At 39.7% G+C, this 19,737-nt stretch overlaps 2 protein-coding genes and 1 pseudogene across 2 annotated transcripts; 2 read left to right on the top strand and 1 right to left on the bottom strand.

The window, feature by feature from the left end:
• Positions 1-1,431: 1,431 nt before the first annotated feature.
• On the bottom strand, positions 1,432-2,264 carry LOC120206618 (annotated as a pseudogene).
• Positions 2,265-4,349: 2,085 nt separating this feature from the next.
• Positions 4,350-6,238, top strand: LOC120206617 (endochitinase EP3-like). Its single transcript, XM_039206214.1, has 3 exons — positions 4,350-4,370; positions 4,491-4,959; positions 5,748-6,238. Exons 1-3 carry the CDS (start codon positions 4,350-4,352, stop codon positions 6,152-6,154), a joined length of 897 nt encoding a protein of 298 aa, XP_039062145.1. The 3' UTR covers positions 6,155-6,238.
• Positions 6,239-8,198: 1,960 nt separating this feature from the next.
• On the top strand, positions 8,199-8,750 carry LOC120206616 (endochitinase EP3-like). Its single transcript, XM_039206213.1, has one exon. It carries the CDS (start codon positions 8,199-8,201, stop codon positions 8,748-8,750), a length of 552 nt encoding a protein of 183 aa, XP_039062144.1.
• Positions 8,751-19,737: the final 10,987 nt, after the last annotated feature.

The following is a 19,737-nucleotide window of genomic DNA, read 5'->3' as shown; positions in this document are numbered from 1 at the left end:
TTTGCTTTATTTGTAATTCCTCTTGTGGAAAGAGTGTAAACAAAGTTTTGGGGTGTAAACAAAGTTTTGGGGTATAAACACTGTGGGTTGTTGTAAGGTTACACCTTGTCCTCAAAATATAGTGGATTTGAGAAATCCTTAGTGTGGATGTTAAGGTAATGGATGTAAACTTGGTTTAGAAGTCGAACCACTCTAAATCATTGTGCAAAAAGTTCTATTTTTCGATTTGTTTCCATCAAACTTTTTAAAAGGTCAATTCACTACCCTCTTAGCATATTTCGGTTGTTCGTAAGAGCTAACACATATCTTCTAAACTGTTACAATATCTTGATTTGATCGTCGATAAATCCACGTGGTCTGCAATTCATCATCTAATTGTCAAATTTATTTATTCGACCAACCTGCAAATAATCATCATCACTAAAAGTAAATATATCGATCACCATGTAAGGTTAAAAAAAATTATCTCTCTCAACTATTATTCATCATCGTCTACATACCTTCTATTCTCTATTTCTCTTCTACCGAGTAATTCTTCGTCCAAATCAAGTGGAATGAATCATCAAAATCTGTCGCAATCTAACTTTTTCTATCAACAATTATATAATATCTTTGTCATTTTTCAACTATATTGAATGAGATTTATACTTTTACCGAGATGTGTCTTTAAATAAAATTATTCATTTATTTTTATTTATATCACTAATTTTTATATTTTAAAAAAATTAAATGAATAATTTATATATATTTAAGATTACTTTTTTCAATAACAATAAATATTTATATTTTAAACTAAATTATTTAAAAATACTTTTCCAAATCATTTTTCTATTATATTTTTTTATAGAATTTTATTATATATTTAAAATATAAAGTTAAACTAAACCTAAAAATAAATCATAAGTGCTTATGAAACTGAATTGACCAAACCCAATATGAACCCAGTTTAATTATGGGTAAACTATGACAATAGTCCATTTTGTTTTCAGTCTAATCGACTTTGGTCACCGATTTTTTAATTAAGTCTGTTTGGTTCCTAACGTTATCGATCCGTCCAGTTCAAGTCCCTCAATCTTTAACTTCCGTTAACCCATTAACGAAAGTCTGAGTTGGATATTAAAAAATAATAAAATAAAATAAAAACCATGTGTCTTCAAACTTTGACTTTCTTCTTCTTCTTTCCCCACAACCCATTCTCATGAACGCCCTTCATCATCATCTTCTTCTTTTATTCTTCCACCCATTCTCATCTATACTCTTGAGTTGTAGTGACCAATATCAAATCTTGAAAACTTAAAATACCAATAAGGGAACTAAAAACTAGAAAGTGTTTCTCAAGCAAAGAAGTAAAAGACACCCCCAGTAACATACTAAGGTATATATCATAAAATCTACTTCAAATGATTACGGCAATAAAACTACTGACTTTGAATCAGTATTTGATAGGAGCAATGACTTCCAACTGTGCACCAAGCTTCTCCTCTGCAACCTTCTCGGCCTTAACCCTAAGTTTAGTAAGTTGCTTCCTTCTCTCGTATGCGACTTGAGCTCTTTCCTTCCTCTTCTTCTCGAGCTCCTTAATAGTGTCATAGTGGTTCCATCCGACCTCAGATGCTCAACAAGCAGTACTTGTGTCCTTTCTGAAGCCTCAAAACCTTGAGAGCATCAAGAATAACCATCCTCTTCGTCTTATCGTAAGGAGCTGGAACCCCCTCGTACACCTTCAATCGAGCAAGAGCTGCTGCTCCACACTTGGTCTTTTGAGGAATCATCCCACGAATGGTACGCCAGAGGATCTTAGAAGGAGCACGGAAATGGATGGGACCATGAGAGGGCTTAGTGTTCATGTGCTTCCTCAAGAACCTCATGTACTTTATCTTCTGCCTGACCAGACCACCAAACATGCAAATCTCGTTGCATCTAACGACGACCACTTTCTGGCCGTTCAACAACTCCTTGACCAAAATGGAAGCCAGCCTTCCCAGCATGTGGTGCGTTGCATCCACCACCACCCTCTTGGCGCAAATCCCTGACCCGGAAACTATATTCTCTTCTTGTGTTTTGCCTCCTTTGCTTCGATCAGCTTAGGCCGCGTGCTGGTGCTTGCTGCCACTGCGATTGCGACAGACAGTAAAGGAGTTAATGGAAGGAAAAATGAGGAAACAAGTGAGCAAACGAGAAGAAGAAGTGTTGATGAACACGTGGATGCAGTGATTTTTTTTTTAACCGTGATGTAATATTTCTATTAATGGATTAACGGACATTAACGGCCAAGAGATTTAAACAGGATGAACTGATAACGTTACGGATCAAGCGCACTTAATTTAAAAATCGGTGACGAAAGTTAATCAGAACAAAAATAAAGGGGACTATTAGCATAGTTTACCCTTTAATTATTTAAATTTCTAAGAACTTGATTTCAACTTTAAACCAGTAATTAAACATTTATTAATTGGTTTAATTAGCCTCCACTAGGCAAATTGCAAACATTTTATAAATAAGCAAGTATTTTAAATTAATTATATTATAAAGATATAAAATCATCAGAATTAAAATACTTAAGATAAGTGTTTTGTTTTGAATCTTATAGTGCATAAATTCTATTTGAATTTATTTTTATTTTAAATTTAATGTTTGATTCATTAATGAAATTAATAAAAAAACGATTTTTTTATAATTACAACTCACAAATTAAAAAAAAAATTGGTGTATCAAGAATAAATTCAATATATGTGAGTGAGATAAAATAATATTTTGGTATATTAATTTTGAGAGTTGAATTTGACATTGATAAAAGTTATATATGACTTCAAAAAGTCAGAAGTTAGGATCCACTTTAATTTCTTGCACCCAATAATTCAAAAGAAAATATTATTTTGCCAATAATTTTGGACCAGAAAAAAATTAATTTTGAAAATATGGTTTGACTAATTCAAAGGAACTTTCTTTGAATTTTTAATGCTTTATTTTCAACGAATTTAATACTTTTGATTAAGTTTTAAGATTTTATTTTATTCTTTTTAATTTTTTTTGATTAATTTGGAGTAAGTAAAAAACAGTATTTATTCTAAAATAATTCTCAAACCCTTTAACATTAAAAGTTCACATTCATGACGTTCATGGTGCTTAAACTCGGATCTCAAGGAATGATAATCATTCTTTTATCACGAAGACCACTAAATTCGTACATTATAGGCTATTCATAATTCAATAATTATAAAAAATTTAATGTTATAATTAATATAAAACTTTAGTATTTTTAATGACTACTTTTACAATAATTATAGGCTATTCATAATTCAATAATTAAAAATCCTAGTCGTTTTCTTTCTCCTCTCTTTTCTCTTTTTTTTCTTTTACGATTTGTGTCAATTTTATTGATCAATCTAATTTTTTATTCTTTAATTTTATTTAACTGGAGGCGGCACCTATGTTAATGCTAGTTGTCGCCCGTCGGTTATCTTTTTTTCTTTGTTTTTTTAGTTTTTTAATAAGAATAATTATGTCTTTGTGACATGTTATCTACCTTTATGACACGTTTATCTCCACCTTTATGGCATGTTTTTCTCTGCCTTTTAATAGCTTACGGTTTTTTGTCGTTGTTTTTGTTTATTTTTTTTTCTCAAGATTGGATTTGACATTGTCACGACTGATCAAGATGACGCTTATTTGTTATCATAATGATCTTATCTGATTTGGACTATCGGATTGATTTGGATATGCGTTTTGCGTTCGTTGATAGTTTTCTCACGACACTTGACTCTAATTTGCGATTTGTCGGGGTCTTTCAGTAGTTCCATCTCCTTTTGTGATTCATTTATCAATACATTCAGACTTGTTTGTATCTTTATTTTATTCGAGTTTTTTTGTTAGGCTTTTTAACATTTTCCTTCTTTAGCCCTTATGTGATCTAGGTGGATAGTTTTTGTCTAAATAGTAATAAGAAAATGTCATAATTATATTTTAGATTTACGGTTATGCTTGTAAATTTTTATTGTAATTTTAGATATTTTCAATTTTTTATAAAACTATCGACTTTCTATAAAAAATACTACTTGTATAAAAAAATGATAAACTTTTATGGTTATTTTATAATAGTTTATTAAAGTTAATAATTATTTTATAGTATCAATAATCAGTTGGTCTAGTATGATGAGACACTTAATCATTTAAGCAATGTCATAAATTCAAATCTTGGCATTTACGAATAGAGTAAATTGAGTTAGGAATGTCACTCTTGTCTTTGTAGTATTCGATCCTAATTAGTCGCTTAATAAATCATATATGATAATTATAAAAAATAATTATTTATAATAATTTAATAAATATAATGTTAGCAAATTCAAGTTATGGATTGTAATCATGACATGGTCATATCATTCATATTAGCGAGAAGCAAACGCGCAGCAGCAAGTCAAAGTCCGACCAAACGCCCCGCGGCCCCAATACCGCATCCCAAAATTTGACTTTCAAACGCCACCAATTTGCAGTCTATAAATCTCAACTGGCCCCCCGCCATTATTCGAAAAATTAAATATCTCAATATTTTTTTCTCCGATATGAGGAAACATTTCCTAACAATTCTTCTGACGGCGTTTATTGCCGCCGAAGCAGCCGCGGTGAACGCTCAAAACTGCGGTTGCGAACAAGGTCTATGCTGTAGCCGGTGGGGGTTTTGCGGCACCGGCGACGATTACTGCGGCACGGGGTGCCAACAGGGGCCTTGTAATCCACCGCCGGCCTTGAACAATGTTTCGGTGGCGGATATCGTTACGCCGCGGTTCTTTAGTGGGATCTTGGATGTCGCGGAAGCTAGTTGTGAAGGGAAGAATTTTTATTCGAGATCGGCATTTCTCGAAGCTCTCGGTCCTTATCCTCAGTTCGGGAGAATCGGATCCGTCGACGATTCTAGGCGCGAAATCGCGGCTTTCTTCGGCCATGTAACCCACGAGACTGGACGTAAGATCCCTCCCCATGCTTTTTCTCATAAATCTTTACTTTGGAGAATATGTTCTGCTTTCATTTATATACAGTATCAATTAAATTAGTAATATAATCACCAAGGGATTTATAAATTTTATATTAGAGATGTAAATTTAAGAAATTATATTAAAAATTTAGAGAGTACGAAATTATAAAATTAGAGTATAAAATTAGATTATAATAAAAAATATTTAAATTATACGAGAATTTAAATTTTTTAGCGGTGCAATTAAGGATGGTAATCTAACGTGGATTTGACAGTTTCGACCAAACCCGACTTGATAGGGTATTTTTTATATAAAAAAATCAGTTTGAATTGAGGGTTGTAAAAGGTAAAACCAGGTCAGACTTCAGATTTGGGGAGAAAAATCTTAACTCGACTCAGGATAATAATATAATTTTCTTCTATACATTTAAAGATAATTACTATAATACTCCTCTCTATATATTTTTTCAATTAATTCTCTATTATAAAGAATAAAAATGATAATTTATATATATTTGTGTTGAATCGGATTAGATGTAGATTTTTATTTTAAAATTCGGATCAAGTTTAGGATCGAGTGAGACCTCTTTAAATTCGAGTCGGATCAAATTTGGATGGAAGAAGTATGTTTCTCAAATCGATTCGGATTAAACCGACTAGATCTAAGATGAAATGATAAAAAATAAAATAAAATAAAATAAAATTTTAAATTTTAAATCTTGAATTTATATTTTTACGAATTTCAGTTTTTTTTAATACTCTTTGTTTTCTAATACAGATTTTTGCTACATAGAAGAGATAAACGGAGCCACAAGGGACTACTGTGATGAAACCAACACACAATATCCATGCAACCCTAGCAAAGGCTACTATGGCCGAGGACCAATCCAACTATCCTGGAATTTCAACTACGGACCAGCAGGGGACAACATCGGGTTCGACGGACTAAACGCACCCGAAACCATCGCCACCGACCCGGTTATCTCCTTCAAGACTGCCGTCTGGTACTGGGTGAACTTCGTTCAACCGGTCCTAAACCAAGGGTTCGGGGCAACTATTCGTGCCATTAACGGAGCTCTCGAGTGCGATGGTGGAAACCCCAGTACCGTTCAACGAAGAATCGAGTATTATACCGATTACTGTAACCAGCTCGGCGTCGATCCTGGGCCTAATCTAACCTGTTAGATTTCAACTTTTTTTTAAATACATTTCACTTTTGATTATGTTTAATTAAGAAGATGTAACCGTATATTATTGAATTGCCTGCTGCAGAAATAACTTTTGACTCGCATGTTTTACTTTGGTCAATCCTTTTTAAAAATTGCAGTTCAATAATCCAGATGATTTGATTTTTGGTATATATGCATGCATGGTCTAATCTTTATGCAACTTACGAGAAAGATTCTTTTATTTTAGTATTTTATTTAGGGTGCTTGGTTCACGGAATGTAAGATTATCAGTGAGAATAAAAGATTAACAGGGAATAGGATTACTGAGAATGTTGTATTTTGTGTTTGGTTGGTTTAGGAGGAATGTAAAATTACCGTGTTTGGTTAAAGGAATAAAAGATTATTTTAATGTATATTTGACCAAATTGTCTTTATTATATATACTTTTTAACAAGTTGAATTCTAGTATAATATTACTATAAGATATTTATATATTTTCTTTAAAAATTTTAAATTTATATACAAAATTGAAAATATAAAAAGGTGTAATAAAAGGGTAAAATTTTATTTTAACCCCTTAACTTCATATAAAATTTTAATTATAGATATTTTTTTGTAAATCTAAAATAGTTTAAGGATAAATTTGTAATTTAACCTTCGTAGAATTTTTATTATTCAATGACAGAAGAATGATATTTTTGAAAAAAAAAGTTAAGGGCATTTTAGTCCAAAATGCCGGTAATCCAACAATACCTAAGGGAATAGGGTAAAGACATTCCCGGTAATATACCCAAAAAATCCACTGTTGGTAATAAAACATTATCGGGAATGAGATTACCAGCCAACCAAACGGGAGAATGTGGATTTCATTCCCCCGGTAATCCCACATTCCCTGAACCAAACACACCCTTACAGTAATAATATTTAAAATTTTAATTTTATTTAAGTGAATTAATTGGAATTAATTGTATCACACCTTCTCAAACAATGGACTTCATTCTAAATTAATCCATAACTTTTATTTATTTCAATTTCATCCTTAAACTATGACTTGCATTCTAAATTGGACCCTAATCTTTTGAACATTTTACATTTATTCTCAAATTATGACTCTCGTTTTAAATAGTTCCTAAACTTTTGAACATTCCAATAATTTCCCCCAAAATCATTGAAGTTTAGGGATGAAATTAGAAAATTCAAAAGTTTAGAGATCAAGTTAGAATGAGTGTAGTAATTTAAGGATGAAAATAAAATATTTAAAATTTTAGAGATTAACTTAAAATAAAGTTTATAGTTTGAAGACGTGTAATGTGATTAACTCAATCATGTTATATATAGGTGATCATGAATGGATCTTTTAATTTATTGTATTCAAGATTGAAGACTCATTTGAAGTTTGGGTTCAGAGAATGAATATGGTCTAAAATATTGATCGAGTTGGAGTTTTAACATTTAAAGTTTGTGAGATCATTCTCTTTTCGTTTAACCTTTTTTAGGCAAAATTTACTAAAACTCAGGTGAGTATAAGGAAATGAATAAACTTCCAATTGTACTCTATAAAATCTTAACTAGGGATGGGCATGAGACCTGAACTCGATGGGTTTCGACCCGACCCGATCCGACCCGACCGAGTCAGTTTTTTTAAATCAGGTTCGGGTCGGATCGGTTGGGTTTTTTAAATGTGATGTTCAGGTCGGGTCTGGTTCGGGTTTAGGGTAAAAAATATCCGATCCGAAATTTTTTTATCTTTTATATTTAGGAATAATTATAATAATATCCCTCTATATATTATTTTTTTTCAATTAAGTCACTGTTTTTATTGAATAAAAATAATATTTTATCATTATTTTGGGTCGGATTTTTAAGTTATATATCGGATCAGGTTCGGGTCGAGTGAAATCTTGTTTAGGTCAAGTCTGATCTCGGGTGGAGGATTCTTTGTTCTTGGGTCGGGTGGACTAAAAACCCGACCCAACCCTACCATGCACATCCTAATCTTAACCCATTCCCGTCATTCTTCTACATAAAAGAAAAAGAATCTCAATATTCTTTTGTTTAATATGAGGAAACATTTCCAACCATTCTTCTGGCAGCAATTATTGCCGCCGGAGCAACGGCACCGGACGCTTGAAACTGCAGTTGCGAACAAGCTTAATGTTGTAGTTGGTGGGGGCAATGATTTCCGCAGCACAAGATACCAGAAGGGTCCTTGTAATCCACTGCCGATATCGGTGGTCGATATTGTTACGCCACAATTCTTTAATGCGATTATGAATGTTGTGGAAGCCGGTTGTGAAGGGAAGAATTTTTATTCAAGATCAGCATTTCTTGAAGCTCTCTCTCCTTACCCTGGGTTCGGGAGAATTGGATCAATTGATGATTATCAGCGTGAAATTGAAGCTTTCTTCAGCCTTGTCACGCAAGAAACTGGACTTAAGATCCCTCACTTTTTCCCCATAAATGTATACTTTGGAGATCGACTATTGCATGCATTTATATACCAAATCAATTACAGTACGAGTATAATCGGGTTGGGTCAAGTTGAGCTCAAGTACTACATTGGCTACTGTAACCAGCTCGGTGTGGATCCCGAGCCTAATCTAACCTGCTAGATTTCATTTTAATAATACAGATGATTTGGTTTCTGGTTTATCATACATGGTCTAGGTTTTATGCATGGTTTTAGACAGATGATAACCATACACTTGTGTCCAAATATATACGAATATGAAAAATGAAAAGTCGGAACAACATATCCCTCAGTTGCTTAAGCATGTATGTCCACAACAATTCTAGCTGGCTCATGGCTCACATAGTTGTTTTTACCTACATGCATAGCGCACAAATGATTGCAGATGACAACAATTCCTATTGGCACAAGCAAACTATCAACACAAGTCACTGTCAAAATATATAGGCATGCATCTATGTATAAACTTTTCCTTAACAATTGAATCTTTAAGCATGCAGAAATTGACGCCAGACAGAATAGTGATTATCCTGTAGGCTAGCTCCGACAGACGATTCACAAGAGAAAATTCGCCCAAAAACCAGAGAAAAAAAAGTCTCTAGGGTTTAATAAAATATTATAAAATCAATAACCATCTCAAAAGCAGTCCACAAGCCGGACTGTTATAGCAAAAAAATCGTCTTTATTCGAATTTTGCCAAAAATAGCAAAAATCGTCTTTATTCGAATTTTGCCAAAAATAGCAAAATCCCGAAAATCACTCTAAATTGAAATTCGAAATAAAATAAGCAATCTCCCAAAAATCCGGTCTAAATCGGATTTAAATTGACTTCCTAATTAACAATCGAAATATTACCATAAATAGTAAAAAATAACTAAATCTAGTGATTCGGAGGGGAAAACGGCAGAATTTGAGGTTGAAAAAAAGGCCACATGGATCCATGTGGAGAGCGTGCGCGTCGAAAAGAGCTTTCCGGATTGGGGTCTTATGCGCGATTCTGACACCTGTAGCCAAAGTTATGGCCAAAAGACTGAAACATACTCAAAACGACCCCAATGAGGAACATGTCACAATCAATTCCCGCCTTTGCGCTGATCTGCCAACTCATGGTATCTCAGCGCCATCAACGTGCAATCTGACAGCTCAGCATCATCTGTCTCGGATCCCCCTGCATCAGTCGCCCCGGGTTGGAAAGAACTCGTCCTCGAGTTCAGAGTAGTGTCATCAGGATCCACAAAACAATGACTCAGGTGCTTCACATTAAAGACATCAGAAGTCTTCAAGTGACTGGGAAGTCGCAACCTGTAAGCATTATCATTGATCTTCTGCACGACCTCACAAGGTCCAATCTTCCAATCCTTAAGCTTATTATACTCACCAACAGGAAAACGATCACGAGTTAATACAGCCCAAACAAAATCACCAACATCAAAAAGTACCTGACGACGATGATTGTCGACCCGAGTCTTGTACTTGGTATTGCTCTCATGAATGGTCTGTTTCACCTGCTCATGGATACCCCGAAGATACTTTGCCATCTCATCTGCTTTAGGACTGAAACGTCCTATACGTGGAATAGGGGCTAAGTCCAACACCCCGGATGGGTTCTGACCATAGACAATCTCAAATGGGCTTAAACCTGTGGTTCTGTTTTTTGATCTGTTGTAGGCAAATTCTGCCTGAGGCAATGCCAAATCCCACTGCTTCGGCTTCGTTCCTGCCAAACACCTTAAAAGGTTTCCCAAACTTCGGTTCACCACCTCAGTCTGGCCATCCGTCTGGGGGTGGTAGGCGCTACTGAAATTCAACTGTGTTCCCAGTTTCCCCACAGGCTCTTCCAGAAATGACTGATGAACTTAGTATCACGATCTGAAGTGATGGATCGAGGAACACCATGTAAACGCACAATCTCCTTGAAATAGAGATGGGCAATCCGGTCAGCATCCATAGTCTTTCTGCAAGCTACAAAATGAGCCATCTTGGAAAACCTGTCAACCACAACAAAGATAGAATCAGAGGCCCTTTGGGTGCGGGGTAAGCCTAGTACAAAATCCATGCTGACATCGAACCAAGGAGCTTCAGGAACAGGTAAGGGAGTGTACAATCCCGCATTGGTGAGAACTCCCTTAGACCGCTGGCACACATAACAACGGTCCACATAATGGGCCACATCACTAGTCAACTTGGGCCAATAAAATTCAGAAGAGATAAGGGCCAATGTCTTATCTCGGCCAAAGTGTCCCTCATTATGGAGTTCACTTATAATTTGCTGCCTCAATGAACAATCTGGAATGCACAATTGTAATCCACGAAACAGATACCCATTATGCAAAACAAAATCATGACGGTGACCCTCAGTTACCTCCTGAAATATCCTTCCAAAGGAAGGATCAGCTGCATACATATCTGTGAACGTCTCAAATCCTGCAACTTTAGTACTCATGGTGGTGAGAAGTAAGGTACGACGGCTCAGGGCATCTGCGACGCGGTTCAAACTCCCTGCTTGGTGCCTCAGCGTAAAAGTGAATTCTTGCAAGTATGCTACCCACTTGGCATGACGTCTACTCAGCTTGTGTTGGCCATTGATGTACTTCAAGGCCTCATGATCGGTAAACAGAATAAACTCCTTCTGTACTAGGTAGTGACGCCAATGCTTCAGGGACTGAACTATGGCATAGAACTCCAGATCATAAGTGGAATAATTTTTCTTTGATCCCGATAGCTTCTCACTGAAAAAAGCAACCGGACGACCTGCCTGACTCAGAACACCACCAATGCCAACGCCAGATGCATCACAATTTACCTCGAACACTTTGTCAAAATCTGGAAGTGCCAAAACTGGAGCCTCGGTCATCTTCTGCTTGACCAGTTGAAAACTGGCCTCTGCCTCCTCAGACCACTGGAAATCACGCCCCTTGAGGCACTCTGTGATAGGGGCGATCAGAGTACTGAAATTTCTAATGAATCGACGGTAAAAAGACGCCAAGCCATGGAAACTTCGGACGTCATGTAAGGTTCTTGGTCTGGGCCACTCCAAGACTGCATCTATCTTTGACTGATCTGCATGAACACCATCAGTAGACACAACAAAACCAAGAAAAGTCACAGAAGTAGTGAAGAAAGAACACTTCTTTTGATTGACAAACAAGCACTTCGTTTTCAGCATCTCAAAAACAGCACGGAGGTGATCGAAGTGTGAAGTCCATGTCGGACTATAAACGAGGATATCATCGAAGTAAACTACAACAAATTTCCCCATAAAAGGCCGCAAGACCTGATGCATAAATCTCATGAATGTACTGGGTGCATTGGATAACCCAAAAGGCATGACCATCCACTCATACAACCCTTGTGGCGTTTTAAACGCCGTCTTCCACTCATCTCCAGGCCTTATTCTGATTTGGTGGTAACCGCTCTTAAGGTCAATTTTTGAGAAGATCTTAGAACCAGATAGCTGATCCAACATATCATCTAGACGGGGAATTGGAAACCGGTACTTCACTGTAATTATGTTGATCGCTCGGCTGTCAACACACATACGCCAAGAACCATCTTTCTTTGGCACTAACAGAGCAGGGACTGCACATGGGCTCATACTCTCTCGGATATAGCCCCTCTCCAACAACTCTTCCACCTGTCGCTGCAACTCTTCGGCCTCCTTGGGACTGAGGCGATATGCTGGTCGATTTGGCAAACTTGACCCAGGAACAAGGTCAATTGATGCTGAATATCCCTCATAGGTGGTAGTCCAGGAGGAAGATCCTCTGGCATCAAGTTAGAGAATTCTGCTAGCAACCGCTGCACCTCTACTGGTAAATCTGTATCCACGTCTACTGCATTGTTCTCGCAAGGTAGCAAGGCATAGACCACGTCGCCATGCTCAATCTCATCTAAAAACCTGGACATAGAAAGCAGATTAGTATTATGGGTTACTGGGGTAGGAGTAAGTCCTTCCCGCCGGGGTGCCAACACAATCTTTTTTCCCTTGATGCTAAGGGAATATGTATTCTTCCGTCCATCATGAATGACACTGCGATCATACTGCCAAGGTCGACCCAACAATATATGACACGCATCCATAGACACAACATCACACCAGGCATTATCAAAATATTTTCTACCAATTGAAAAAGACACGAGGCATCGCCTATCAACTGTTACCTCACTGTCTTTATTTAGCCATGACAACTTGTATGGCTTAGGATGACAGTCCGTCTTCAACTGCAATTTCTGGACAACCTCCTCGGACACTACATTCTCACAACTGCCGCTGTCAATGATCATTTTGCAGACTTTATCTGCAACTGTGCAAGTCGTATGGAAAATATTGGTTCTCAACCAATCGTCCCCTGAATCGCCCTTGGGGGTAAGTAGACTCTTGCGAACGACCAGAGTCTCATGACCATCTCCATACAGCACATCATCAGTCTCATCATCGTCATACACGGGCTCGTCAATCTCCTCAGTCTCGTCTTCCACGTTTTCCACAATCAACAAATTTTTGCCCTTTTGACTAGCAGGCTTCCTGCAATCAGTCGCCCTATGCCCTTGTTCACCACAACGAAAACATCTAATAGTAGGGTTAGAATTACCCTGCGGTGGCTGCTAAGCAGGACGGGACTCTTGAGGGCGAACTGGTCGACTGTTGTGATCGCTCCTGATCACTGGTCTCCTGTTTTGCTGTTTTTCAACAGCAAGTGCACGCTGGTATGCTTCCGAAACACTCCACAATGAATGAAGGCTGAGGACATCTTGCAAGGGCTGGCGTAAACCCCCCAAATATCGCGCCACCATCTGCTCCTCCGTCTCAGATAAATCGTTCCGGGCGACCAATTGGTAAAACTCCTCCGTGTAATCATCGACTGATCGCGCGCCCTGCCTCAACGCATGAAGTCGCTGAAATAAGGTTTGCGTGTAGCCGAAGGGAAGGAAGTGGCCCTTCATCTTCTTTTTCATCTTCTCCCAATCAGTGATCTTGGCTTTGCCCTGTTTTTCTCGTGAACGTCGTAACTGTTCCCACCACGCAGATGCTCTGCCCTTGAGTTTGATGGCGATCAGTTTCACTTTCACACGATCGGGGACTTCCTTATATTCAAAAATACGCTCCACTTCATTAATCCAATCCACGAATCCCTCGGCCTGTAATGTACCAGAAAACTCAGGGAGATCGACCCGAAAATCGAGGTCTCCATGACGCTCCTTCCGACCACGGTGCTCCCGGAATCCTGCGCCCCGGAATCCTGCGCGATTGTGATATGGGTTTTCGAAAGTGGAATTGGTATCGTGATCAGAGGCCTCACGATCCTCTAAATCCTGCGCCGCCAGGCGCTGGGTTAATTCTGCGACTTGCCTCTGCAAATCCGCAATCATCACATCCTGAACGCTGCGATCACGGCGTTGGGCTTCCTCATTCGGAACCTGCTCACGACGACCACGACCACGACCTCCAGCCATTGAAACTGGTGAAATTTCCCAAGAAGATGTTGAAGCTCTGACACCAACTGACGCCAGACAGAATAGTGATTATCCTGTAGGCTAGCTCCGACAGACGATTCACAAGAGAAAATTCGCCCAAAAACCAGAGAAAAAAAGTCTCTAGGGTTTAATAAAATATTATAAAATCAATAACCATCTCAAAAGCAGTCCACAAGCCGGACTGTTATAGCAAAAAAATCGTCTTTATTCGAATTTTGTCAAAAATAGCAAAAATCGTCTTTATTCGAATTTTGCCAAAAATAGCAAAATCCCGAAAATCACTCTAAATTGAAATTCGAAATAAAATAAGCAATCTCCCAAAAATCCGGTCTAAATCGGATTTAAATTGACTTCCTAATTAACAATCGAAATATTACCATAAATAGTAAAAGCAACCGGACGACCTGCCTGACTCAGAACACCACCAATGCCAACGCCAGATGCATCACAATTTACCTCGAACACTTTGTCAAAATCTGGAAGTGCCAAAACTGGAGCCTCGGTCATCTTCTGCTTGACCAGTTGAAAACTGGCCTCTGCCTCCTCAGACCACTGGAAATCACGCCCCTTGAGGCACTCTGTGATAGGGGCGATCAGAGTACTGAAATTTCTAATGAATCGACGGTAAAAAGACGCCAAGCCATGGAAACTTCGGATGTCATGTAAGGTTCTTGGTCTGGGCCACTCCAAGACTGCATCTATCTTTGACTGATCTGCATGAACACCATCAGTAGACACAACAAAACCAAGAAAAGTCACAGAAGTAGTGAAGAAAGAACACTTCTTTTGATTGACAAACAAGCACTTCGTTTTCAGCATCTCAAAAACAGCACGGAGGTGATCGAAGTGTGAAGTCCATGTCGGACTATAAACGAGGATATCATCGAAGTAAACTACAACAAATTTCCCCATAAAAGGCCGCAAGACCTGATGCATAAATCTCATGAATGTACTGGGTGCATTGGATAACCCAAAAGGCATGACCATCCACTCATACAACCCTTGTGGCGTTTTAAACGCCGTCTTCCACTCATCTCCAGGTCTTATTCTGATTTGGTGGTAACCGCTCTTAAGGTCAATTTTTGAGAAGATCTTAGAACCAGATAGCTGATCCAACATATCATCTAGACGGGGAATTGGAAACCGGTACTTCACTGTAATTCTGTTGATCGCTCGGCTGTCAACACACATACGCCAAGAACCATCTTTCTTTGGCACTAACAGAGCAGGGACTGCACATGGGCTCATACTCTCTCGGATATAGCCCCTCTCCAACAACTCTTCCACCTGTCGCTGCAACTCTTCGGCCTCCTTGGGACTGAGGCGATATGATGGTCGATTTGGCAAACTTGACCCAGGAACAAGGTCAATTTGATGCTGAATATCCCTCATAGGTGGTAGTCCAGGAGGAAGATCCTCTGGCATCAAGTTAGAGAATTCTGCTAGCAACCGCTGCACCTCTACTGGTAAATCTGTATCCACGTCTACTGCATTGTTCTCGCAAGGTAGCAAGGCATAGACCACGTCGCCATGCTCAATCTCATCTAAAAACCTGGACATAGAAAACAGATTAGTATTATGGGTTACTGGGGTAGGAGTAAGTCCTTCCCGCCGGGGTGCCAACACAATCTTTTTTCCCTTGATGCTAAGGGAATATGTATTCTTCCGTCCATCATGAATGACACTGCGATCATACTGCCAAGGTCGACCCAACAATATATGACACGCATCCATAGACACAACATCACACCAGGCATTATCAAAATATTTTCTACCAATTGAAAAAGACACGAGGCATCGCCTATCAACTGTTACCTCACTGTCTTTATTTAGCCATGACAACTTGTATGGCTTAGGATGACGGTCCGTCTTCAACTGCAATTTCTGGACAACCTCCTCGGACACTACATTCTCACAACTGCCGCTGTCAATGATCATTTTGCAGACTTTATCTGCAACTGTGCAAGTCGTGTGGAAAATATTGGTTCTCAACCAATCGTCCCCTGAATCGCCCTTGGGGGTAAGTAGACTCTTGCGAACGACCAGAGTCTCATGACCATCTCCATACAGCACATCATCAGTCTCATCATCGTCATACACGGGCTCGTCAATCTCCTCAGTCTCGTCTTCCACGTTTTCCTCAATCAACAAATTTTTGCCCTTTTGACTAGCAGGCTTCCTGCAATCAGTCGCCCTATGCCCTTGTTCACCACAACGAAAACATCTAATAGTAGGGTTAGAATTACCCTGCGGTGGCTGCTAAGCAGGACGGGACTCTTGAGGGCGAACTGGTTGACTGTTGTGATCGCTCCTGATCACTGGTCTCCTGTTTTGCTGTTTTTCAACAGCAAGTGCACGCTGGTATGCTTCCGAAACACTCCACAATGAATGAAGGCTGAGGACATCTTGCAAGGGCTGGCGTAAACCCCCCAAATATCGCGCCACCATCTGCTCCTCCGTCTCAGATAAATCGTTCCGGGCGACCAATTGGTAAAACTCCTCCGTGTAATCATCGACTGATCGCGCGCCCTGCCTCAACGCATGAAGTCGCTGAAATAAGGTTTGCGTGTAGCCGAAGGGAAGGAAGTGGCCCTTCATCTTCTTTTTCATCTTCTCCCAATCAGTGATCTTGGCTTTGCCCTGTCTTTCTCGTGAACGTCGTAACTGTTCCCACCACGCAGATGCTCTGCCCTTGAGTTTGATGGCGATCAGTTTCACTTTCACACGATCGGGGACTTCCTTATATTCAAAAATACGCTCCACTTCATTAATCCAATCCACGAATCCCTCGGCCTGTAATGTACCAGAAAACTCAGGGAGATCGACCCGAAAACCGAGGTCTCCATGACGCTCCTCCCGACCACGGTGCTCCCGGAATCCTGCGCCCCGGAATCCTGCGCGATTGTGATATGGGTTTTCGAAAGTGGAATTGGTATCGTGATCAGAGGCCTCACGATCCTCTAAATCCTGCGCCGCCAGGCGCTGGGTTAATTCTGCGACTTGCCTCTGCAAATCCGCAATCATCACATCCTGAACGCTGCGATCACGGCGTTGGGCTTCCTCATTCGGAACCTGCTCACGACGACCACGACCACGACCTCCAGCCATTGAAACTGGTGAAATTTCCCAAGAAGATGTTGAAGCTCTGACACCAACTGACGCCAGACAGAATAGTGATTATCCTGTAGGCTAGCTCCGACAGACGATTCACAAGAGAAAATTCGCCCAAAAACCAGAGAAAAAAAAGTCTCTAGGGTTTAATAAAATATTATAAAATCAATAACCATCTCAAAAGCAGTCCACAAGCCGGACTGTTATAGCAAAAAAATCGTCTTTATTCGAATTTTGCCAAAATAGCAAAAATCGTCTTTATTCGAATTTTGCCAAAAATAGCAAAATCCCGAAAATCACTCTAAATTGAAATTCGAAATAAAATAAGCAATCTCCCAAAAATCCGGTCTAAATCGGATTTAAATTGACTTCCTAATTAACAATCGAAATATTACCATAAATAGTAAAAGCAACCGGACGACCTGCCTGACTCAGAACACCACCAATGCCAACGCCAGATGCATCACAATTTACCTCGAACACTTTGTCAAAATCTGGAAGTGCCAAAACTGGAGCCTCGATCATCTTCTGCTTGACCAGTTGAAAACTGGCCTCTGCCTCCTCAGACCACTGGAAATCACGCCCCTTGAGGCACTCTGTGATAGGGGCGATCAGAGTACTGAAATTTCTAATGAATCGACGGTAAAAAGACGCCAAGCCATGGAAACTTCGGATGTCATGTAAGGTTCTTGGTCTGGGCCACTCCAAGACTGCATCTATCTTTGACTGATCTGCATGAACACCATCAGTAGACACAACAAAACCAAGAAAAGTCACAGAAGTAGTGAAGAAAGAACACTTCTTTTGATTGACAAACAAGCACTTCGTTTTCAGCATCTCAAAAACAGCACGGAGGTGATCGAAGTGTGAAGTCCATGTCGGACTATAAACGAGGATATCATCGAAGTAAACTACAACAAATTTCCCCATAAAAGGCCGCAAGACCTGATGCATAAATCTCATAAATGTACTGGGTGCATTGGATAACCCAAAAGGCATGACCATCCACTCAAACAACCCTTGTGGCGTTTTAAACGCCGTCTTCCACTCATCTCCAGGCCTTATTCTGATTTGGTGGTAACCGCTCTTAAGGTCAATTTTTGAGAAGATCTTAGAACCAGATAGCTGATCCAACATATCATCTAGACGGGGAATTGGAAACCGGTACTTCACTGTAATTCTGTTGATCGCTCGGCTGTCAACACACATACGCCAAGAACCATCTTTCTTTGGCACTAACAGAGCAGGGACTGCACATGGGCTCATACTCTCTCGGATATAGCCCCTCTCCAACAACTCTTCCACCTGTCGCTGCAACTCTTCGGCCTCCTTGGGACTGAGGCGATATGCTGGTCGATTTGGCAAACTTGACCCAGGAACAAGGTCAATTTGATGCTGAATATCCCTCATAGGTGGTAGTCCAGGAGGAAGATCCTCTGGCATCAAGTTAGAGAATTCTGCTAGCAACCGCTGCACCTCTACTGGTAAATCTGTATCCACGTCTACTGCATTGTTCTCGCAAGGTAGCAAGGCATAGACCACGTCGCCATGCTCAATCTCATCTAAAAACCTGGACATAGAAAGCATATTAGTATTATGGGTTACTGGGGTAGGAGTAAGTCCTTCCCGCCGGGGTGCCAACACAATCTTTTTTCCCTTGATGCTAAGGGAATATGTATTCTTCCGTCCATCATGAATGACACTGCGATCATACTGCCAAGGTCGACCCAACAATATATGACACGCATCCATAGACACAACATCACACCAGGCATTATCAAAATATTTTCTACCAATTGAAAAAGACACGAGGCATCGCCTATCAACTGTTACCTCACTGTCTTTATTTAGCCATGACAACTTGTATGGCTTAGGATGACGGTCCGTCTTCAACTGCAATTTCTGGACAACCTCCTCGGACACTACATTCTCACAATTGCCGCTGTCAATGATCATTTTGCAGACTTTATCTGCAACTGTGCAAGTCGTGTGGAAAATATTGGTTCTCAACCAATCGTCCCCTGAATCGCCCTTGGGGGTAAGTAGACTCTTGCGAACGACCAGAGTCTCATGACCATCTCCATACAGCACATCATCAGTCTCATCATCGTCATACACGGGCTCGTCAATCTCCTCAGTCTCGTCTTCCACGTTTTCCTCAATCAACAAATTTTTGCCCTTTTGACTAGCAGGCTTCCTGCAATCAGTCGCCCTATGCCCTTGTTCACCACAACGAAAACATCTAATAGTAGGGTTAGAATTACCCTGCGGTGGCTGCTAAGCAGGACGGGACTCTTGAGGGCGAACTGGTCGACTGTTGTGATCGCTCCTGATCACTGGTCTCCTATTTTGCTGTTTTTCAACAGCAAGTGCACGCTGGTATGCTTCCGAAACACTCCACAATGAATGAAGGCTGAGGACATCTTGCAAGGGCTGGCGTAAACCCCCCAAATATCGCACCACCATCTGCTCCTCCGTCTCAGATAAATCGTTCCGGGCGACCAATTAGTAAAACTCCTTCGTGTAATCATCGACTGATCGTG

The sequence above is a fragment of the Hibiscus syriacus genome, unplaced genomic scaffold (assembly GCF_006381635.1).
Source record: "Hibiscus syriacus cultivar Baekdansim isolate YM2019G1 unplaced genomic scaffold, ASM638163v2 tig00013960_pilon, whole genome shotgun sequence".
Taxonomy (NCBI): Eukaryota; Viridiplantae; Streptophyta; class Magnoliopsida; order Malvales; family Malvaceae; genus Hibiscus; species Hibiscus syriacus.
This window is presented reverse-complemented; position numbering and strand designations above follow the sequence as displayed.